The sequence below is a fragment of the Tilletiaria anomala genome (assembly GCF_000711695.1).
Source record: "Tilletiaria anomala UBC 951 chromosome Unknown K437scaffold_118, whole genome shotgun sequence".
NCBI classification, from domain to species: domain Eukaryota; kingdom Fungi; phylum Basidiomycota; class Exobasidiomycetes; order Georgefischeriales; family Tilletiariaceae; genus Tilletiaria; species Tilletiaria anomala.
In genome coordinates, this window is record NW_013546904.1 from 936 (window position 1) to 21,276 (window position 20,341).

At 55.3% G+C, this 20,341-nt stretch overlaps 7 protein-coding genes across 7 annotated transcripts; 4 read left to right on the plus strand and 3 right to left on the minus strand.

Annotated features, from left to right (window-relative positions):
• Positions 1 to 2,807: 2,807 nt before the first annotated feature.
• On the minus strand, positions 2,808 to 4,214 carry K437DRAFT_270557 (uncharacterized protein; the record flags this gene model as incomplete). Its single annotated transcript, XM_013385257.1, has 4 exons — positions 2,808 to 2,959; positions 3,047 to 3,754; positions 3,827 to 4,063; positions 4,166 to 4,214. The coding sequence occupies 4 exons, from the start codon at positions 4,212 to 4,214 to the stop codon at positions 2,808 to 2,810; spliced, it is 1,146 nt and encodes a 381-aa protein (XP_013240711.1).
• A 711-nt stretch (positions 4,215 to 4,925) lies between these two features.
• On the minus strand, positions 4,926 to 5,803 carry K437DRAFT_259393 (uncharacterized protein). Its single transcript, XM_013385258.1, has 2 exons — positions 5,612 to 5,803; positions 4,926 to 5,530 (listed from the first exon to the last, which is right to left on the minus strand). The coding sequence occupies exons 1-2, from the start codon at positions 5,686 to 5,688 to the stop codon at positions 4,960 to 4,962; spliced, it is 648 nt and encodes a 215-aa protein (XP_013240712.1). The 5' UTR covers positions 5,689 to 5,803; the 3' UTR covers positions 4,926 to 4,959.
• Positions 5,804 to 6,383: 580 nt separating this feature from the next.
• K437DRAFT_279501 (RNB-domain-containing protein) lies at positions 6,384 to 10,630 on the plus strand (the record flags this gene model as incomplete). The annotated part of the gene is made up of 6 exons (XM_013385259.1): positions 6,384 to 6,962; positions 7,020 to 7,397; positions 7,440 to 8,862; positions 8,935 to 9,970; positions 10,025 to 10,124; positions 10,193 to 10,630. 6 exons carry the CDS (start codon positions 6,384 to 6,386, stop codon positions 10,628 to 10,630), a joined length of 3,954 nt encoding a protein of 1,317 aa, XP_013240713.1.
• A 342-nt stretch (positions 10,631 to 10,972) lies between these two features.
• Positions 10,973 to 13,954, plus strand: K437DRAFT_259395 (uncharacterized protein). Its single transcript, XM_013385260.1, has 8 exons — positions 10,973 to 11,113; positions 11,135 to 11,175; positions 11,200 to 11,425; positions 11,462 to 11,472; positions 11,512 to 11,651; positions 11,679 to 11,708; positions 11,730 to 13,450; positions 13,473 to 13,954. Exons 1-8 carry the CDS (start codon positions 11,086 to 11,088, stop codon positions 13,898 to 13,900), a joined length of 2,625 nt encoding a protein of 874 aa, XP_013240714.1. The 5' UTR covers positions 10,973 to 11,085; the 3' UTR covers positions 13,901 to 13,954.
• An 88-nt stretch (positions 13,955 to 14,042) lies between these two features.
• Positions 14,043 to 15,617, minus strand: K437DRAFT_259397 (putative EFB1-translation elongation factor eEF1beta). Its single transcript, XM_013385261.1, has 3 exons — positions 15,483 to 15,617; positions 14,961 to 15,122; positions 14,043 to 14,882 (listed from the first exon to the last, which is right to left on the minus strand). The coding sequence occupies exons 1-3, from the start codon at positions 15,560 to 15,562 to the stop codon at positions 14,447 to 14,449; spliced, it is 678 nt and encodes a 225-aa protein (XP_013240715.1). The 5' UTR covers positions 15,563 to 15,617; the 3' UTR covers positions 14,043 to 14,446.
• A 325-nt stretch (positions 15,618 to 15,942) lies between these two features.
• K437DRAFT_259398 (uncharacterized protein) lies at positions 15,943 to 18,091 on the plus strand. Its single transcript, XM_013385262.1, has 4 exons — positions 15,943 to 16,417; positions 16,497 to 16,669; positions 16,748 to 17,881; positions 17,961 to 18,091. Exons 1-4 carry the CDS (start codon positions 16,132 to 16,134, stop codon positions 18,021 to 18,023), a joined length of 1,656 nt encoding a protein of 551 aa, XP_013240716.1. The 5' UTR covers positions 15,943 to 16,131; the 3' UTR covers positions 18,024 to 18,091.
• Positions 18,092 to 18,463: 372 nt separating this feature from the next.
• On the plus strand, positions 18,464 to 20,295 carry K437DRAFT_228585 (tyrosyl-tRNA synthetase; the record flags this gene model as incomplete). The annotated part of the gene is made up of 4 exons (XM_013385263.1): positions 18,464 to 18,844; positions 18,939 to 19,138; positions 19,190 to 20,067; positions 20,138 to 20,295. The coding sequence occupies 4 exons, from the start codon at positions 18,464 to 18,466 to the stop codon at positions 20,293 to 20,295; spliced, it is 1,617 nt and encodes a 538-aa protein (XP_013240717.1).
• Between the last annotated feature and the right edge of the window lie 46 nt (positions 20,296 to 20,341).

The window sequence follows — 20,341 nt, forward strand, 5'->3', positions numbered from 1 at the left end:
ATTCGGTCGCCAGGGCCAGGTAGGACAGATCGGAACCAAGGGCAGCAGTTCGACATGCTGCCAAGAATACCATGGGGTACATCCGAGGGACCTGCAATATCAGGGTCGAGTATAAGCGCACCAACAGGACGAACCTAATCGGCTTGTGTGATTCAGACTGAGCAAGCGGAAAGGACAGGAAGTCTATGACGGGCTTTGTGTTCTCCATCCCATCGGACACCATCAGCTAGTTATCGCGAAGGCAGAGCAAGGCCATAGTTTCTTCGCAGGAGGAAGGACTGACGGCAGCAAGTGAGGCGATTTGCAAGGCAGCTTGACTGCAGAAGGTTTTTTAGGCGTTGTGTACTCCGATGATGACAGTTATCAAAATCAACCACAATGGCGCACTGCACCACATCCTCAGTAATCCAAAGCATACAAGAAGCAAGCACAATGATGTCGACTCAAGTATGCTCGGGAAGTACACAAGAGCAGCACTGTCGCGTTCGAGAAGGTCGACAGCAATGCCAATATCGCTGACCCATTTACCAAGCCGCGCTGCAGAGTACGCAGTTGAAATCGCATCGGGCGGTACCCGGTGTCATTGCCTGTACCAGACCAGCTCTGGCTGCCAAGGAGGAGCGACGCAGGAGCAGCGGTAGCGCGGATGTCCGAGCCAACGGGGCCAAGCACGTGAAAGCAGCACAGCCCATAGAGAACCATCGAACGTGATGGAAAGTTCAAGAGCAAAGAACAAGCTACAGTAGCTGCACTTGAAAGCCACCATCTTGAGGTTACATATGGAGCTGTGCGCAGCTCCCAGAGTTCGTGTAACATAGAGACCAAATACGAGGCCAGAGCATCTTATCTTGGTCATAATGGGCCACCCCTTCAATAGTAACAAGGCGCTCGCATGCCAGGTGAGAGTATCCACAACGTCAACAATCCATCCTCATCCCAGGGGAAATACGACAAATGCCGCTATCGCTTGCTTTCAGTTATACAGACTCAGCGTATGAAAGTCAACTGCGCGGTTGTGAATGGCACCAAGAACGCTTGACATAGGTACATCTTGCTCGCCGGACAAAACATCAATGGTCTTCTAGCGATGATGGATAAATGATTTCCATGTAATGTTGCAACCCCCCAACGCCAGGGCCATCCTTCATAAGACCGGGTTATATGGAGGGCACATTTTTGCATTCGGCTACCTACTAGCCAGTTCATCTGTGCGCACTATCTCTTTGCAACCAGTGGCAAAGAGGCTGCCAAGGAGTCTACACTTTATTCTTGAATTATGTGGACTCGACATTAACAAGATCCAGGCTTCTCTTGCATTGTTCTTTAGAGCACTAGGCCAGCGAGCATACTCTGGCCCTCGATAGACATGTTCGCACCATACTCTCGCATTCACCCCTACCAAGTTTCAATCAAGGGTAACCAGTCATCGCAGAACCTATTTATCGTATAAATACACGCATCAACTTCATTCTTCATGTCTCTGTCTGTTTCCTAAAGAAATATACTTCGTTTGTCTACTTCACATCTAGAATTGTTGTCCCCTTGATTGGTGTGAAGTCCGGGAGATGCTCTACCTCTTGAAATCTACACGAAGGGCCCCCGCCTCACGGTTCTCCCGCTACACACTCAGGTTGAACGTCAGCCTCGCCGCTTCCATCTCATAATTCGGCCAAGAGGGCCTCACTTCACTACTGGTCTCAGCCGAGTGATGCAGTAAATAAATAAGCTGAGTTTAGTTTCTGCCAGCGAAAATGCCATGTCTAGGGTCCAACAGCGGTAGAAAAGGAAAATCCAAGTTTGCTTAAGCTACCGCACATAGTATCACCAATTCTCCTGATACCCATATCATCGCCCTTTCAAGGCTAGGATGCGGTGGGGAGGTTGGTTAGCGCACTCTCAGCTACCCGACAGAGGTTCAGCCAAATTTATCATAGATTCTGGGGAAATCCCTCATGTCGCCAAGGAGACGCACGCCATCTCCGACTTGTGCGCACCCGGTCTCTCAAAACCGCACTTCGTGCTAATCACTGATAAGCGGCAGAGACTCAAAGTCGAAGGTGTTGGCAGAAGCCAGCTTAGTGAGTCTCGAAACGTAGTGTCTAGATCCCAGTCATACGTCTCCTAGTCCTACTTGTTGATGCAAACAGGTTCATCAAACTCTTCACGCGCCTGTTTCCTGCCACCGAGGATCACTTGCGCTCTGGGGATGGGCACAAGTTCGTTCACGAGTCGGCAGTGGTAAGGATGAAAGCTGCTGCGGCGCTGATGCAGCTTGAGGCCTTTGTCCCACTTCTGGACTATCTCCAGGACCTTTGCCAGTCGCTTCAGTTGCCTGTCACGCCTGTAAACGACGCCAATAACGTTGATGAGGCCGAGTGAAGTCAGATAGTCCCTTTCCGTCCTTGCAAAAGGTGGACGATCCAAGCGGCATTCTGGAACGATGGAGTCTCTCCGGTTATCGTCCGTAGTGGCTCTGGTGTGGCAGCGAGCTGCACGGTTGCCTGGCGGAGGGTGAAAGCCGGCGTGTATGACACTTTCTGAGGGACAGGAAGGAAGTGCTCAGCCTAGATATGCTGAATAAACTGTAAGCAATGGTGGTGCGCCATCTATAGTAAGAGAAAGAAAAGCAAGTGTGGTTACAACCAGATGGCGTTGCATGTGCCGATGCAGCAGTTCTGCTCTCTGAACAAGCGACACTTGCGGAGATCGTGTTGTAATCGGAATGATGCAAATGTAGATTGACTGATATCATTGGCAAAAGAAGCTGTGCACAGGAGTCTCTTCGTCCTGGCTTGCACCCCATACCTTTAACGGACCATGCTCAACAGAGAAGTTGGCGTTCCCGTCTTGGCGCCGCTGGGATACTTGTGCCTCGAGGCAAGGGCAGCGTCGAAGGCGCGGGGCGGCGGAAAGTCGCTGGATACGTGAAAAGTGAGTGTGCCAGACTTTGCTGGTGGCTCTGCAAGGGAAAGAAAGATATGAATACCGAGAATTACGATGGCGGAAAGCGCTTTCCTGGTTTCATGTGCGTTCGCGAGGGACTCACCATTTGCATCAACAGAAACGGTAGCACCGCTTGCAGCACTGGTTATGTGACTTGGAGGAGCGGACCGAGGCGCGGCTGGGGCATATGCTGTCGGTGCGGCTGGAGGGGTGGGTGGAGGTGCGCTCCGTGACGGCGGTGGCAGGGGTGGGAGTGCGGCTGCACGCAAGGGAGGCGGTGGGACGCGGTTAGGCGTTTGGGATGTAGGACGCGTGGGGATCTGAGGGTGAGCTGGAGGGGCACGATCTACTGTTGCTGCAGGCGTGGTTAGCCTACTGGGTGGAGGAGGAGGCTGGGAGGGAGCCGCAGGTGGCGCTGCAGACGGCCGCGAAGGGGCGGCACTGCCAGGTGCTGGTGGTGGTGGTACGCGAGCTGGACGAGCAGGGCTGACAGCGGCTACCGGTGGTGGCAGCACGCGAGCCGGAGGCGCTCTTGGTGCAGAGGCCTTTGGAGGCGCAGGGACGGTGCGTGGCGGCTGCGGGGGCGCAACCGGCGGGGGCGGCACACGTGCAGGAGCGGATGGTGCGCCTGCGGTTGATGGCGGTGCGGGCGGTGCTGATGGTGGTGGTGGTGGTGGTGGAGCTGGCGGGGCCGGTACCGATCGAGGTGGTGGAGGTACGGCGCGAGGTGGTGGAGGTGCGGTAGCAGATGGTACAGCTGAAGTTTTCATGGGTGGTGGGATTCTGGGTGCTGGACCAGTCGGCGGGCGTGCTGCCCGAACAGAAACAGTGACTCGTCAGCACATGCACGAATTTGCATGAATGAGTACCATCAATTTCTCACGTGGAGCTGTTGAGGCCGAAGCACTTTTCAGCTTTGGCATACCACCAGCGAATAACCCACCCAACCCAAGGGGGGCGGCCGGAGCAGCAGAAGTAGCTACGGCGCCGTCCGTAGCGGCACGGCCAGCTCCTGTGGGGCGCGGGATTGGAGCAGAGGGATGGCTCGGCGCCACCAGTGATGCTTGCCCTGCAGGTCTCCCCGTAACTGCAGGGCCTGACCGATCATTTGTCTGGGCTTCTAAATAAAAGAAACAATAGTTATGATGGTTAGCATCGCACGGTATCATCACGACCAGACAGACATCGCTCTGGCACTCCATGGTCGCATGATGATACTCACTTTTGAGAGCTTTGCCTCGTTTGATGGCTTCTTGCAAACTGCTATCCATGATTCTCCACTTGTCTGTTTGTGGAAGATGCTCCTGTTCTATGGGTGGATGTGACGATTGAAGCGCGCAGCAGGGCTACAATCCTTGGATGATGAGGGGGTGCAAGTAGATACTTTGCAGTCGTATCCAGTCAACCCTTTGGATGGCCTAGTCGTCGGTGATGCAGGCGAGGCGATTATAGTCGAGCATGTGCCGCACAGAATCAGACTTAACTCGGAAGCAGTGAGTGAGAGGAGCTTGTGGTCGCAGGTACAAATGGATGATGCCATGGCCTGATATATGATCGATGGTCCCTACAACGCCGTATACTAGCTATTATTATATAATGCGGTGCGTTCCGCACCGCCCACTGCACGACATCGTGACCAAAGAAGCCGTCCAGTCTTGACTCATTCACCTGGGTCACTTCTGACTTCTATGACGAGTGTCACAATAACCCTTCTCACCTTTTCTCAGTGCCGAAAGCTGCAGAAAAGAAATGCAAGAATATGGCAGCCGATAGACTTGGCAGTGCTGTCATGCTGCTGACGCCGGTGCGCCCAGGCTAAGCTGCTGGATACAGTCGGCGACCCACATCTCACAGCTTTGCACTATGAGCAGTGGCCAGTACATACATGATCGAGTATTGTGTCCATTCAATGCGTAAAATACAGTGTGTCCAATGCTGGAACGTAGGCGAGAGGAGTGAGGATGGATCTGAGCAAGTATGAGATCGTAATCACTCCGTAAAAAAACCATGCATGCATCAGTCGAGAATAGCAACCCAGCCACGGAGCAGCAGAGGCTCGATCTCGCTCCGCCGAACGCGCATCGGCTCGCCTTTGCGCAGGTTAAGCGTTCCGCCTTCCGTCATAACGTCTGCTGCATCGACCTGGGCCACGACGGTGACCATAAGTTCCTTTGGTGGGCCAGGCCCTGCCGCATCTGAGCTGAGAGATGCACAAATATCCATCACATCCAGGTATTCCCCCTTGAAGGAGGTGACAAGTGCGGCGTATGATCGAAGCGAGGAAAGCTCCGCTGGAGAGAGCTTGTGTCGCAGGCCTTGCGAGCCGCCTTGGTCATCGTTCAGCACGAGATCTAGTGTTCCGCCGGTACTCCACAGACGCCTCTGCAGCCACTGCATGCGAAAGCGATGGTAGGCAAGAAGACATCGCTTGTTGCGCAAGGCGGAAAGGTGATGGGTGACGAGTTGTGCCGCCAAAGCTGGGTTGCGATCTGCCTCGTCTGCGCCTCCGGGCACGTTGGACAGGAGCGTGTTGATGATCTCTTGCAGCTGCCGCGTCTCTAGCATGACCATTCGCACCAGCTCATCGCTGCAGGAGAGTAGAGTGACCCGAGTCAGTCTTCTTCGCGCTCGGGCTGTGCTGCTGCGGAAGGCAACGCGACGTGCTCACTTGTAGGGCCGGATGGTGCCTGTCGCCTCGCTGGATCTGCATTCTGCAACGAGAGAGAGTCCGAGGTCGCCAAACATTTCAGCGATCCATGTCTGCACTTTGCAGTCGCCCTGTCCTATTTTAAGATACGGCGGGTGTAGGCGTCTGTCTGAATGTCTTTGGTCGGTATGACAATTGTTTGGCTGATGAAGGGCTCAGCTGCATGAACCTATAAATGCCAGCAGAGGTAAAGCAGTCGGTAAAGAAGCAGTGCTGTATGATGCGCGAATAAGAGAAACGCGTTGTGGCGCGTGTGAGCTTCTGTGGCACACAAAAAACGAAAACGCGTCGCGGTAACGTTTAGAGCTCGTGACGAACTAGGGTTGCCACCCCCTCACCCATGATGCAAATCAACGATCAAGGTGGCTTAAGCGCAGCATAGAGACAGAGTGAGAGACCCTTTAGGCAAACGGCTGACGGCTGGGCTGATCAGTTGAGAGACTCCACAGCGCCGTTCTCGCTTTTGGTGGTGCTGCAGGCTCAACTGCGCATTGTAAAACACGAACAGAGAAAGCTCTCGTGCAGCGCGGGTAGACCGGCCCTTCAGCGTGCTCGCTGCCGTCCAACCTGCGCTCGTCTCGGTCAAGTACAACCCATATCTAGCTTATATATGCACCATCAGGATCGTACTTGGAGTCGTGGTGCAGCCTTTGCTTCGGAACTACACCCTCATTGCCTCCCGCTCGACAACCCGAAAATAGACCTGTCCCGACTTGCCTGTCCTCCGACGACAATGGCAGGCAATCCTGCTGACTTGGCCAACATCCGAGAGGAAGGTCAAGATGCTGTTGGCGCAGCGCAGCAGCAGCAACGCTCCTCGAATGGTGCCCCTCCCCGAGGCACCAGGAGAGGCTTTACTGGAACAGCAGCTTTCCAATCAGCCATGGCAAGAAAGCAAGGCGAGGCTGCGCAACAGCAACCCACTGCGGTACAAAGGCATGGCCACACCCGCCGCATCAGCCTCCAGAGGGGGGCAGGCGCCAGTGCCGTCTCCGAGGCAGGCATGAACAGCTTTGATCATGAGGACGCCTTCTCTACCGATGATGGGGCAAGCATCGCCTCCTTCAATACCGACGCTGCATTTGATCCTACGAGGCGACTCCGACAAGAAGACACACAGGGAGCGCATCATGCCAACCGACAGCAGCACCATCTTCGGATTGGCAGCGAGTTTCCAGCTGCTCAAGGTGGCCGTCAACAGCAATCTGCTGGTGCCCATGGCAGGACGGTCAGCCTTGGCCAGCACCAGCTCAACATGTCGTTTGGAGCATACGTCACTCCTCAGCAGGCCGTCTTGCAACAGCAAATTGACGTGAGTGTCGCTTCCCTTCTAATCTGTGCAAACACGGTAGCTGGTTCTTACCCGAAGCTTTCCGTACAGCTGTTGCAATTGCGACAAAAGCAGCTGCAACAGCAACAACAGCAACAGCAGCAACAGATGATGCAAAATGCCGTCATGCCTCAGCCTACATTCGGCGGACGTGCAGGCAACATTCACCGCAGGGTGCAGAGCTACGCCCCGCAGGCAATGCAGGGTGCCAGTTCGTATCATATGGGTGGCATGCAAATGCCCAGCGAGCAAGGCTTCGCTCAACCTGGCGGCTTTGCGTTCAACCACCAGCCGCCTGCCAATGGTCACGGCCGCCGGCACTCGGTCAATGTTACGAATCGGCAACAACAGCAACAGCAAAACCCGCCGCAGCAAGATCAGCATCCAATCAGCTCCTCTCATCCTACAGATGAGGTGGTAAATAATCCCGCAGCAGTCGCAGGAGTTCGAGTGCAACAGCTCGGCGCTCCCTTCTCAATGGCTCCCTTTGCCCAGGCCTCCCTGCAGCTCCAGACTCTGAGCCCCGAGTATCTCATGGCTGGTGGAGGCCTGCTCAACGTCGGCACCCTCGGGGTAGCGGGCATGAACGATCTTGCTGACGGCTTCACTGGAAATTCAGGACCTCCACGTCGTGGAACCCATGGCAGGACCAACAGCACTACCATGCGCATCAATGGCGTTCCGGGACAGAACGTTGTCGACTTGGCGCAAGCTCAGGCCCAGCTCGCTTCTTTGCATCAGTCCAGAGCTCAAATCTCGGGTGCTCCCGGTGGGCACAACCGCATAACTTCCTTCGGTGGTGGGTTCGACCCTGCTCTCATTGGCCTCGGAAACAGCGGCTCGCCAGCCGGGGCTCTCCAGCGCAAAGCTTTGTTTGGCAGCTACCTACCACAGTCCAGTTTGCCTCCGCTGCTCGCCGCGGGAAAGCTTGTCGTTGGTGTCTTGCGTGTCAATAAGCGTAATCGCAGTGATGCATACGTCTCGACAGAGGTTCTGGACTCGGATATTTTCATCAGCGGCTCCAAGGATCGCAACCGTGCGCTAGAGGGAGATGTCGTGGCTGTCGAATTGCTTGATCCCAATGAAGTATGGAGCATCAAGAGGGAAAAAGAGGACAAGAAGAAGCGTAAAGAAGAGCAAGGCAATGTCACCCGACGCCCAGATACCAAGACACAAGACGACGTCGAAGTCGAGGGTGCTCAACTCAGGCTTGTGGAGGATGAAGAAGACAACGAGCAGTCGCCACCAGCGCTTGCAGGCCACGTAGTGGCCATCGTAGAGCGTGCGCCTGGGCAGCTTTTCTCGGGCATTCTTGGATTGCTCCGTCCCTCTTCGGCAGCCACAAAGGAGAAGCAACAGGCAGAGCGAGCCGCGCGCGGTCAGATCGACACTTCCTTCGCACAGCCGAGCCAAAGACCTCGCATCGTGTGGTTCCGGCCAACGGACAAGCGTGTTCCTCTGATCGCTATTCCTGCAGATCAAGCACCCGCCGACTTTTGGTCTGAAGGAGGTCAAGATGCTTACAGTTCACGGCTCTTCGTGGCATGCATCAAGAGGTGGCCCATCACTTCGCTGCATCCATTCGGTGCCCTGGTAGAGGAGGTCGGAGCCATCGGTAACGTGGAAGCGGAGACGCAGGCTCTGCTGAAGGATTCTCTAAGCACTGCAACCGAGGAATTCAGCGAGGCCGGTCTTAAGTGCCTGCCGCCTTTGCCTTGGTCCGTCCCTGCACGCGAATTTGAGACTCGGCGCGACTTTCGCGACGTTCGGGTCTTTAGCATCGACCCGCCAACTGCAAAGGACTTGGACGATGCCCTTAGCGTCAAGCAGCTGGAAGATAGTTTGATCGAGGTTGGCGTGCACATCGCAGACGTGTCGTACTGTGAGTGAAGAACTTTTAGCATGCGGCGTGCTGAAGAGGGGCTCAATCCTCTATCTTGCCTTTCTCCCACAGTCGTCAAGATTGGTAGCGCTCTAGACCGAGATGCGCGCAAGAGAGGCACTTCGGTCTACTTGGTGCAGCGAGCAGTCCCGATGCTTCCGCCCACGCTGTGTGAGGAGCTGTGCTCCCTCGTCCCCAACGTGGAGCGGCTCGCATTCTCTGCCGTGTTCAAGATGACGCAAGAAGGGCACGTTGTCGATTCCTGGTACGGCCGTACAGTCATCAAATCTTGCGCAAAGCTGGCCTATTCCGATGCGCAAGCAGTGATTGAGGGCGGCAAAATTAGCGAAGAGAAGGTGGCAAAGGACCTGGTACCTGCTGTGACCGAAGATATCAAGGTTTTGCATGGGCTTGCCGCGCAGATGCGGAAACGCCGCTTCGACCGCGGTGCTCTGCATATGGAAAATGTCAAGCTCGCATTCACCCTCGACGAGAATGGCCTGCCCTCGGACGCTTACGCATACAAGACCTACCAAGCTCACCAGCTGGTCGAGGAATTCATGCTCCTTGCGAACATGTCTGTCGGAAGTCGGATCGCCGCTGGACTTCCAGAGACAGCCTTGCTCAGACGACATGAGAAGCCCATGCTGCGTCGCCTGGATGGCTTCGTCGAGATAGCAAAGAAGCTGGGGTACGACATGGATATCACTTCGAGTGGAGCCCTTTACCGAAGCATGGAGAAAGTTAAGGAGCCAAACCATCGGCAGGCACTCGAGACGCTGGCATCCAGGGCTATGCCCCGCGCCAAGTACTTCTGCACCGGCATGGTAGACATCGCCAAATATGAGCATTACGCACTGAATGTCCCTCTGTACACCCACTTCACTTCGCCCATTCGAAGGTATGCTGATCTGATGGTGCACCGTCAACTCGAGATGGTGCTGCAGACTTCGGACAAGTTCCCTGTCGACAAGGAGTCCATGGCCAAGATAGCCCAACAGTGCAATGTGAAGCGTAACGCCGCCAAGCTTGCTCAAGAGCAAAGTCAGCACCTTTTCCTATGCCTACTTATTCACGACCTTACTATGCGCTACGGTCCTGTCGTTCGGTGAGTTCTGCAATCAAGTTTGTTTGAGTACTACTGACAAGTCTCGTCCCCCAGGAATGCGACTGTCATCGGCGTGCTCGACTCGGCCTTCGATGTATTGATTCAGGAGTTTGGAGTCGAGAAGCGAGTCCATGTTGACCAGATGCCCGTCGAGGTGAATGCGACCAGAGGTACCAGATTTACCCTTTTCCGCTTTTCTGACACGCATTTGTTTTGTTCTAGCATCATTCGCATGATGAAGCCAGCAACACCCTAACCCTTTATTGGAGAAAAGGCGTAGACGTTCTTACGTGGCTCGCAGAAAATTCAGGTGATGCTCACATGCAAAGACTGAAGGAAGTGACAATCCAACATACTATGATGGAAATGACCTCGCAGTCCCACACCGATGAAGAGGCCCTCTTTGACGATGATCATCAAACCAACCCATCTGCCGCGTACGCTGCGATGCTGAGCGGCGAAGACGCCAAGGGCAGCGAGCAAAGGATGAAGAGCTTCACAAAAGCGCCTGTGAACTTCAATAATGCCAAGACATCTTCAGACGGCCACTGTCTACAGGAGATCCAAGAGATAGACGAATTGCCTGTCATCCTCACCGCCGACTTGACCAGGAGCCCACCTGTCATCCGCGTTTGTGCTGTCAACCCCTTTGCCAACTGAAGCAGCTCAGCGCCGTCCTGCAGCAACCGTGTGCGCCGCGTCAGTTCAGTGGCCAAGCGCAGCGGAGTTACACCAGGAATGAATGAGCTGCAATGCTCGCCGAAGTGGTAACAGCAGAGCGATGACGACAAGGTCGTGAGGCTTTGTAATGATGGCGCATCTCAGTGATCCCAGGCATCCGTCACGCCTGACACGGGTGTGGCTGTAGCATAGAAACCACTTAAACCAGTCCCCCGCGCCGATCTGGAATCTAGATGCAGGGACCTGGGATGACCGATACGGCAATTCTAATATGTAACGATGTGGCACTGTGATTTGATTGTACTTAGCATCGTACGGTCACCCATAACGACAGCAAGCCTAGAAGTGGTGACCATTGTGACCTTAAGCAACCTGCTTGTGCTGCTGTAAGGCGCCTCGTGGCGTCAGCAGCACTCACCGGTTCGTCGCCAACAATGGTTCAGCGTTCGTCCTCCCGATATGGTTGGCCATGGACCGATCGAGTTCGCCCAACGCCTGCATCAGTCCCTGCGAGGCAACTCTCTGTCAAAGCCTGCTCCCGTCTGGAGCGAGGAGACAATAGGCAAGCGGCAACACTCTCGCCAAGAGCAAGGTCAAGGGCAGGCCTGTTGTCCTTCATTGGATTTGTGGTCTTCTCTGCAGCGTTGCACCTACACCTCTTCCAGTCGCAAGCATACCCAATGCCCGACAGCCACTACTACAAAGTCAAAACGATTTCCCCAGGAAGCGAATTACAACGACGAGGCCTTAGCGCAACAGATTTTGCACTTCCATGTGAACCTATACCCAGTGGCCTATCTCCATCAAGAGCATGTCACCACGTACGTGATCACTGTCAAGACACGCCTGACCTTGCCAAGTACTTGCAATTTTATTACTGTTCTGGCGAAGAGTCGAACCATCACAATGACAAGCAGCCGCATCAAGGCACCTCAACAGCTCGAAGGACAGTACTAAGAGGAGCCAAACTCCTAGCCATCCTCGCGTGGCTAGCTTTCCTGTTTAGCTGGGTCGGCATTGTCGCTAGTGACTTTTTTTGTCCGAATCTTGCGACTTTGTCCTCTCGCCTTGGCTTGAGCGAGAGCACGGCCGGAGTCACCCTTCTCAGCTTTGGCAACAGCTCGCCGGACATCTTCTCCACGTATGGCGCAATGCGAAAGGGCAGCGGCTCTCTCGCAATCGGCGAGCTCATCGGAGCAGCATCGTTCATCGTCTCAGTCGTCGCAGGCTCAGTCATGCTTGTCGCAGACTTTCAAGTCAGACCCTTTCCGTTCTGCCGAGACGTTGGGTTCTTTGCTGTCGCCCTGGCTCTCATGCTTTCGGTCTTGTTCGACGGTGTGCTCCACTTGCACGAGTGCATTATGCTCGTCAGTTTGTACGTGGCTTACTCGGCGACAATCATCATCAGCAGCTGGTGGATGGGCGATGGGCAAGGTGCCCGTGTCGCGCTGCCAGAGGATGAGGCGGCAGGATCACGAGACTTAAGAGCCAATCCAGCGGGAGTCAGGTCATACCTCGGGCCTCTCACGGTACCCGCCGCAATTGAAGCTGGCGGCATCTCCAACGAAGCTGAGGGCGTTTCCGATGAAGGTGCCCCACATGGCTTAACAGTGCATCCCCATGCCTCGCAGTCGCATCAGCGACACAATCTGCGCTCTGGGATCCTACCGCGTCACTCAATCCTCGGTGCAATCGAGTTCCGTGACGTTCTGCTGAACCTCCGGAAGGAGTCCAGCGCGGACAGGAGTGTTGAGCTCTTCCAGAGTCATGACCCGGAGATGTTTCTATCGCCGCACTATCCAAGTAGTATGCACTCCCGACATTCATTGAATTTTTCCTCAGTACGCCCCTTTCCTCGGTCCGCAAGCCCGACGACTAATCCGAAGGACACTGTGACGTCGACTGCGCAAGATAGAGGCAGCACCTCCCTTCATGGTCAAGATGACTACTTTTCCCTGGAAAGAGGCGTACAGGATCTCGAACCGGGAGTAGCCTACGATGCCTGGCGATCAGAACATAGCAGCGAAGCATCCGCCGCACAGTCCGCGACCTCGCGTCACCTGGACGATTTGCATTCTTCTCAAACTGGGACACTGCTGAACCAGCGGACTGGAAAGAGGCAAGACAGACATCCAGTGCGAGCTATCCTGCGGGCTTTGTTCCCTTCGCTGCAGAATTTCCAGGCCAAGTCATATCTTGGGATGTTCGTGAGCTTCGCCACGGCGCCGGCGATGGTCTGCCTCAATCTCACACTTCCAGTAGTGGACGATGAGCTGGAGGGCAAGATCGCGCAGCTTGAAAAAGACGGTAGCGCGCTGCAGGAAATTCACCTTCCCGGGGACGAGCGTACACTCCTGGCCCGGGAAGGGGATGAGATGGCAGACGAGCTGGCCGAGGACGCATCTGTTTTGCACAGCCGGCAAGCACAGCTGCCAGAAGAGTCGTCGGACCCGCTCGAGGCCATGATCGAGCTTTCGAAGGCAAGAAAGGTCCTCACTGTGGTGCAGTGCGCGCTTGCACCATCCTTCTGCACTTGGGCCGTCACAGACGAGGATGATAGTCGCCGCGTGCTCAAGGTGATCATCGCGGCCATTGTCGGCTGCGTTCTCGGCTGCCTTGCCGCCTTCGTCGTCTGGCAGATGAGCGGCCGAAAAGTTCACCCGCACCTTGCTGCAACGAGTGCGATCTTCAGATGCATGGTCGGCTTTGTCGTCTCCGTCATGTGGATCATGACCATCGTGGATGAAGTTGTGCTCATCCTGCAAGCCATCGGCGCCATTGCCGGCGTCAGCCATGCAAGTGAGTGTTGCTGGATACAAAGTACTCTTGCCTCAGCCGACGTACCTCTTCTTTCCTGCTTGCATAGTCCTCGGTCTTACCATCTTTGCTGCGGGCAACAGCCTTGGCGATTTTGTTGCCAACACATCACTCGCGCCCCTCCATCCCGTCATGGCCATCTCAGCCTGCTTCTCTGCTCCCATGACAGCACTCCTCCTTGCTTGTGGAGGGTCAGGTCTGGTGATCCTCTCCCAATCCGCGGACCAGAGCTACGAAATCGACCTGTCACCGACATTACTTGTCAGTGGAATCGCCTCGTTTCTGATCCTCATTTCGTTGCTGGTCGTCGTGCCCCTCAATAATTTCCACCTGACGCGCAAGATGGGAGCATGCCTCGCCACGTCGTACGTCGCCGTCATGCTCGTCAATGTGGGCGTCGAATTTTACAGGCGTCAGCCTCATGTAGCATAGACAATGTGTACCAACTGCTGAGTGGACAGAGAGGTGCAATCGGTGGGTCTCGATTACTACTCAGCAGCCCGTAGCTTAGCCTGAGCGCTGCACGGGACGGTCACTCGCACAAGCCGCATAAGCGGGTCCGTCACTTAAACGTCTCTTAATTCAAAAGCATGTGGAGAAGTTCTGAGCGCCGAGTACCAGTGACAGCAGTCCCGCATCGGCCCCTCCAGGAGCGGTGGTGCAATGGTGCGGCTTTGATTACACCGACGTGACGCACAGTCAGAATGTGAACGATACAGAGGCTCTCACGTGCTGAACGGCTCAGCGTCCACCTAGATAGTATTCGGGTGGAGCGACATGCTGAAACCCTTTTCGAATGGAAAGCAAAATTAAGCAGCAGAGCACTAGCTGAGTCCGGCCGTGAGAGCAGCGAGTCTTGGGCCAAAGCGATACGATCACTTTTGGGCGCACTGGGAGGGCCGAAGGACGATTACATGATAGGCCCTCATGAAACGGTGTGAGAACGAAAAGATACCCCCCTGTTTCGCTCGGTCACATTTACAGCTTTTGCATCGCTGCAATGTCAGAACTCTGTACCAGCTCTTCAAATTCGGCGACTCGTTCCTGGAGATCGTCAAGCGAGACCTTCTCGTCCTCGACGACGATGGTGATCTGCAGTTTGCTGACACCGTATCCGACGGCGACGAGCTTGCTGGCACCCCAGACGAGGCCATCCATTTCGATGGAGCGGACAGACTCCTCAAGCGCCTTCATGTCCGTCTCATCGTCCCATGGCTTGACTTCGAAAGTGACGACAGACTTGGCCGCTGCACGGGGACCCTTGGCGGCCTTCTTTTTCTCGTACTCGGCGACGCGCTCGGCCTTGATGCGTTCAGCCTCCTCGTCCACTTCGTCATCTGAGCCGAAAAGGTCGATGTCGTCGTCATCGTCAGCTGCGGCAGCACTGCTCTGAGCGCCGGCGTTTGCAATGTTGCTGTGTGCATTTGAAGATGAGAGAATATAGGAGTTAGATAGGGGGTGAGCATCTCCCGACGAAGAAAGGCACACTCACCTGAGAATGTTGGCAGCCTGTTTCTTGTCACCCTGCAGACTGGGGTGCTCTGCCTCCCAGGAAGCGATGTGGGTGTACCAGCGTGCTACATGAGGGTACTTGTCGGCGTTGGGGGACTTGATGACCTCGAAGACGGCAACGTCGGCCTGCGAAGGTGCGTGCCTGACGGCAAGGCAAGGGGTGTGTCATGTCAGCTTGACGGCCCATGTATGGAGGACACCACGATCGAGTGAAAGGGCCCATCTTTAGTGTCGAGCATTTCCTTCCTTCGTCCTGCCAAACCCCTCCGCCCCCTGTGGCAGAGGGTTTTCATGCAACGATAAATCAGATAGCTTGGAAAAAGGTTGGTTTCGTCAAAGCGAGAAGAGTCGCGGGGTCTTACGCCGCTGGAGCTCGGAAACACGGACCAAAGCAAAGTATTCATCATTTTGTCCCTTCATTCCTAATTTCCTTCCCATGTCCATCGGCCGGGCGAATGAGAGAGGAAGACAATGCCATGAACTTGTGCGTAGGCAAACTCACCCATCGACGTAGGATTTGTCGACAAGGTACTTGTCGAAGGCACCGAGGGTGCTGTCCTGGGTGAAGTCTGGGAGCGACATGTTGGGTAGAGCTGAGCTGTGTATGCAGAGGCCTACGTGACTATCCCGTTTGCAGTGAGCGGCGAATGCTGTGAGCCAAGGGATATACCTCAAGGTGAGGATGGGAGAAAGGTGTCGTTGAGAAGGAATGAGAAGGTGTAGCGTATGTGGGCGATGCTGCGTGGGCGGGGCGCTCACGTAAAGGTTTTTTTTTCCTCTCTCCTTCCACTTGTGATGTGGGCCGCCGCTCGAGCCACCAGAGTAGACTTCTCACGTGTCCATACTCGGAATGCGGAATGCGGAACCCGGAGTAGGACGAGGCCCCGATCAATGACGGCCATCGCGCGCTCCTCGTCGTCGTCCTAGCTTATTTACACTGGGAGTTGTCGTCGGGCGTTGTCGCAGACACATGTAGCATAGATCAACCATCAGCGTTTCACCGGCTCACCGCACCTACCTTCTCCCACCGCGCGACGGCTCAGACATGCTTGGTGTGTCAGTGGAACACAGCACGGCGTACAGCACCAGCACTAGCACAAGCAGATTACCGTACCGACTGAAAGGCGAAGCAGAGAAGCCTCCGCAACACCATGCCTCGCCAGTCTTCTGCCAACAACGCTCCCGCAGCCACCACGGCTTCCTCCTCCCACATGCAGCCCCCCACGCCAGCCGGCTACATGATACAGAAACGCCAGGCCGCTTCCTCCTCGTCGGCAGCGGCCGCGCCCTATGCACATCTGCAGCACCCTCCGCCCTCGGCACAGGATCTGACCCTCTTCACATCCCTCGCCGCCTATGCTGACGCACTCGATGCTCTGCCCCTCGACCTAACACGCAGCTTCTCCGATCTCCGAGAGCTGGATGCTGTACTAGGAGGTGAGAGCAGAGTCCACCCTTCGCGCCAAAAAATTGCCCGTGTTATGCCTGACAGGTCCATGACGCCACCCCCTTGCAGCACACATCTCTTCTCTTACCGCAAGACTCGCCTACCTCACATCCCTCATAGAAGACCCAAACATTACCCCCGGCGAGCGTCTCGTCGCACTCAAAGAAGTCGCAGAAGAGGCCAGAGCATACAAAATGGGAGGCGAAGACAAGATCCGCGTAGCAGTCAACACAGCAGAGATCGTGAGTGTGAACACAGTTTCACCGGCGTGTGCTTCTTTTCTGAAGCGTACTTGTTCCACATCCATTTCTCTTGATCAGATAGTGTCCCACACAGATTACATCGACTCGCTCCTCGACAACCTCAACTCGGTTCACTCCCTGTCGCCATACCTGGACCCAGTGGCATATCTACGCGGAAAAGGCATCATCCCAAGCACTTTGAATCCCGATGGGCTCGTCACTGCGCTCGGCGGAACTTCTAGCTACCGCGGAGGTGGCGTGGCAGGCGGTTCCGGTGCTGGCAGCATGTCCGGCTACTACAATGGAGCAGCATCAGAGTCTCTCACAGCAGTAAATAGCGGGAAGAAGAGCCGCAAGACCGCGTCTGGAGCGACTGTCGCTGGTGGTGGATCTGCAGTAGCACAGGGTGGGGCCTCGGCTAGCGACAGAAGGTCCTATCAGAGCGCCGCTACCGCTCGCGATGTCTCGCTCTCTGCGGCCGTGCCTGCGTTGAGTGCAAGCGCAGGCACATCCGTGGCGAGCAAGAAACGAAAAGCACCAGGCGGAGCTGCATCGTCTTCCTCCGCCGCTAAAACCGCTCGTGCTGATCAAGATGATGCTGTCCTGCGAACCGACAAGCGCATGGCAAAATCGAACAGCAGAACCGCCCACTCTTCTGGTGTCCGGTCAGCAGAGTACGGCGATGCGCTGGATCACCAGGACGGAGTTTCCGCTGCTGCTTCCCGCCTGTCCGGACGGGGTCGCAATGCACGCGCTTCGTCCAAACTCGACACGACCGAGGATGAGGGGGAAGGGAATGGCCATGCGATGCCTTTGGGCGGCTACGGCAACGAGGTCGCGACATTCAGTCGACGCGGGAGCCGTCCACCTGCTGCTGGCTCGTCAGGTGGCGGTGTTGGTTTGCCTGGTGCTAGTGCCTCGGATGGACTGCTCGACGGTTTACCGCGCGGCCATCGCATTTCAGCCGGAGGTCCAACCGGGCCGGACGGGCTGCTGCCTCCTGTAGGCGGTCACACCGACGGCAGTACCGTGCCGCCGCCCGGCTTTGTGCCCGAGGAACGGCGGTACTGCTACTGCAACCAGTTCAGCTTTGGCGAGATGATCGGATGCGACGACGATGATTGCGAACGGGAATGGTTTCACATCGATTGCGTCGGCTTGGAGAAGCCTCCGTCGGGAACGTGGTACTGCGAAGAGTGCTCGCAGCGGAGGGTGAGTTACAAGTTGCGCCGCGCCCAAGTCGCTGTTTCCGCACTGTTCTGACCATTTGCTTGCCATCCCTCGTTTGAAGCAACGGAAAGCCAAGAAAGGGAAGAACGGGACCGGCGGCTCGGGCCGCTCCGGGCGCAAATGACCTCATCCTTCAACGTTGTACCCCCGCATGCATTGCATCACAACTTATTCGTTTTCTTCCCATAGCCCCGCGTGTTTCATATTCCGCAGACCCGTTTTTAGAGTACTTCGGGTTGGCACTCTGATGTGAATAGACTGTTCCGCGCCTTCTGCCCTTTTCCCGATCATCCACTTCGTCCGAATGATTGAAGACACTCCGCTAGAAGAATCAGTCGCATAATGCAATTGTCAGAGGCCGCCGTGCACGAGCCGACCATCTACGAAGGACGTGCGATTGTCCTCTGCCGACTGAAGATCCAGCCTTGGATCTGTAAGGTCATTGGAAGGCAAGCGACCATGCTCCGGCCAAGCGCAGACGCGCTGGCAGTGGCCCTGGGCCAAAACAGACGTCGGGCGACGCAAGCGGTCTTGACGTCGCTGGGACTTGAACGAGCGCTATGTATGACCTGTAACCTTCGCAAAGTACCACGTCTTTTTGAGAGAAGCGACAACTGGACGCAAGTGCGAGTTAGGCGGGCCGATGTTTTCCTTTCACGGACTTCTTTGCCTGGGAACGTACGGCTCGCCTCACACTTTGCGAAAGAAAGCAACAAGTCGAAAGGCGAGGCAAGCATTGAACCAAATGCATTGCTCCAACAATTGCAAGCGCGCGGTTTGCTGCAAGACCTAACGTCTCGAGCGGTACATCAACACTTATCCTCAGCAAAGCGAACCATCTATCTCGGCGTAGATCCATCGGCATCAAGTTTGCACGTCGGCAATTTGTTGCCTCTGCTGGCCCTCGTTCATTTTACTCTCGCTGGGCATTCTGCTTTGCTGCTGGTGAGCTATGTTGAGATACGGTCGACACATTGGTGAAAGTACAATTGCTTACGTCGATGACCTTTGTTTCCTGATCATGGTGTCATGCCGCCAGGTCGGCGGCGCCACCGGTTCGATTGGCGACCCATCTGGACGGTCGAAAGAGCGCAATGCGCTTGATCCCGAGACGTTGAACGATAATATCAAGAGCATAGAAACTCAAGTCAACAATATTCTTCACAATGTTCAAGGCTATCTCGAGCGCAGAAGAGTCTCGTATTCCAGAGACACGAAGCCAACAACGTTGGAGAGAGCGTCCGAAACAATTAGCACTGGCGGAGACACGGCTATTGAGCTTGGCCCAAGTAGTGTTGCATCTGCTGATATGCCATCTGCGCGCCTTCGAATAGAAGTGATCAATAATGCTGAATGGTACCAAGGCGTAGGGGTCTTGCGATTCTTGACCGACGTGGGCCGCTACGCAAGGATGTCCGATATGCTGGCTCGTGAGAGCGTTGCTTCGCGGCTTGGCGCACGGAACAGCTCCGACGACCAAAGTAGCGAGCCCATCGGAATGAGCTTCACAGAATTCTCATACCAGCTTCTGCAAGCGTACGACTTCAGCGTGCTTCATGATGGACCATATCAATGCACTCTTCAGCTCGGCGGCTCGGATCAGCTAGGTAACATCATGGCAGGTGTCCAGCTCATCCTACGTAAACACAATTCGACTCAGCCTTCTCGCAGCGAGCAAAAGGATGATATTCTTCCTGCATATGGAATTACGGTACCCCTGCTGACAACTTCCAACGGAGCCAAATTTGGCAAGTCGGCCGGCAATGCCATCTGGCTCGATCCAAAGCTACTCTCTGACTACGACCTTTATCAGTACTTCTGGCGTTCTACTGACGCAGATGTGCACAAGTTCCTCAATGCTTTGACCCTTCTGCCGCTCGAGGAAGTAGAACGAATCATGCAACGCCATCGCCAAGATCCAAGCAAGCGCATTGCTCAGGAAGCACTTGCTTTGGAGATTCTCGAACTCGTGAGAGGCCCAAAAGCAGTGCAGCGGGCTCGTGATGCGCAAAAAGTTCTCTTTGGCTCGGGTCTCGAATCTTTGAAAGTGCAGGATATCAAAGCCGCCTTCGACAATGACCCTAAAATGGTCCGCCTGACGCGAGAGGCATTCGAAGGGGTTGATATTCTCGCGATATGCGTCACGGCACAGGCAACAAAGTCGAGAGGTCAGTTGGACATACTCCTTGCTGTAAGACCTAAGACTGAATTGTGCCTCCCAACTCCCATATGCTGCAGGCGAAGCGCGACGGCTCGTCCACAATGGAGGAGTATACCTGAATAATGTGGCGGTCAAGGATACCGCATTCAAGTTGTCGCAGGACTCACTCCTGAAGGGCGTCTTTTGCGTGCTTCGCATCGGTAAGTCGGATCATCGTATTTTAGTCGTAGAATGAGAACGCATAGCACGTGCTTTCAGTTTGAATGTGCATTGTTCTTTTG

What these genes read in the sequence shown, in the direction of transcription:
- K437DRAFT_259393 (XM_013385258.1), bottom strand. Translation starts at nt 5,688, where the DNA reads ATGTTTGGCGACCTCGGACTCTCTCTCGTTGCAGAATGCAGATCCAGC. An exon ending in GGCACCATCCGGCCCTACAA is followed by an intron (nt 5,531 to 5,611) that starts GTGAGCACGTCG and finishes ACTCTCCTGCAG; the next exon opens with CGATGAGCTGGTGCGAATGG.
- K437DRAFT_259397 (XM_013385261.1), bottom strand. Translation starts at nt 15,562, where the DNA reads ATGTCGCTCCCAGACTTCACCCAGGACAGCACCCTCGGTGCCTTCGAC. An exon ending in GACAAATCCTACGTCGATGG is followed by an intron (nt 15,123 to 15,482) that starts GTGAGTTTGCCT and finishes CCTTGCCGTCAG; the next exon opens with GCACGCACCTTCGCAGGCCG. An exon ending in CAGGCTGCCAACATTCTCAG is followed by an intron (nt 14,883 to 14,960) that starts GTGAGTGTGCCT and finishes AAATGCACACAG; the next exon opens with CAACATTGCAAACGCCGGCG.
- K437DRAFT_259398 (XM_013385262.1), top strand. Translation starts at nt 16,132, where the DNA reads ATGCCTCGCCAGTCTTCTGCCAACAACGCTCCCGCAGCCACCACGGCT. An exon ending in CAGTCAACACAGCAGAGATC is followed by an intron (nt 16,670 to 16,747) that starts GTGAGTGTGAAC and finishes TCTCTTGATCAG; the next exon opens with ATAGTGTCCCACACAGATTA. An exon ending in AAGAGTGCTCGCAGCGGAGG is followed by an intron (nt 17,882 to 17,960) that starts GTGAGTTACAAG and finishes CCTCGTTTGAAG; the next exon opens with CAACGGAAAGCCAAGAAAGG.
- K437DRAFT_259395 (XM_013385260.1), top strand. Translation starts at nt 11,086, where the DNA reads ATGGTTCAGCGTTCGTCCTCCCGATATG. An exon ending in TCCCTGCGAGGCAACTCTCT is followed by an intron (nt 11,176 to 11,199) that starts GTCAAAGCCTGC and finishes TCCCGTCTGGAG; the next exon opens with CGAGGAGACAATAGGCAAGC. An exon ending in CTCGCGTGGCTAGCTTTCCT is followed by an intron (nt 11,652 to 11,678) that starts GTTTAGCTGGGT and finishes CATTGTCGCTAG; the next exon opens with TGACTTTTTTTGTCCGAATC.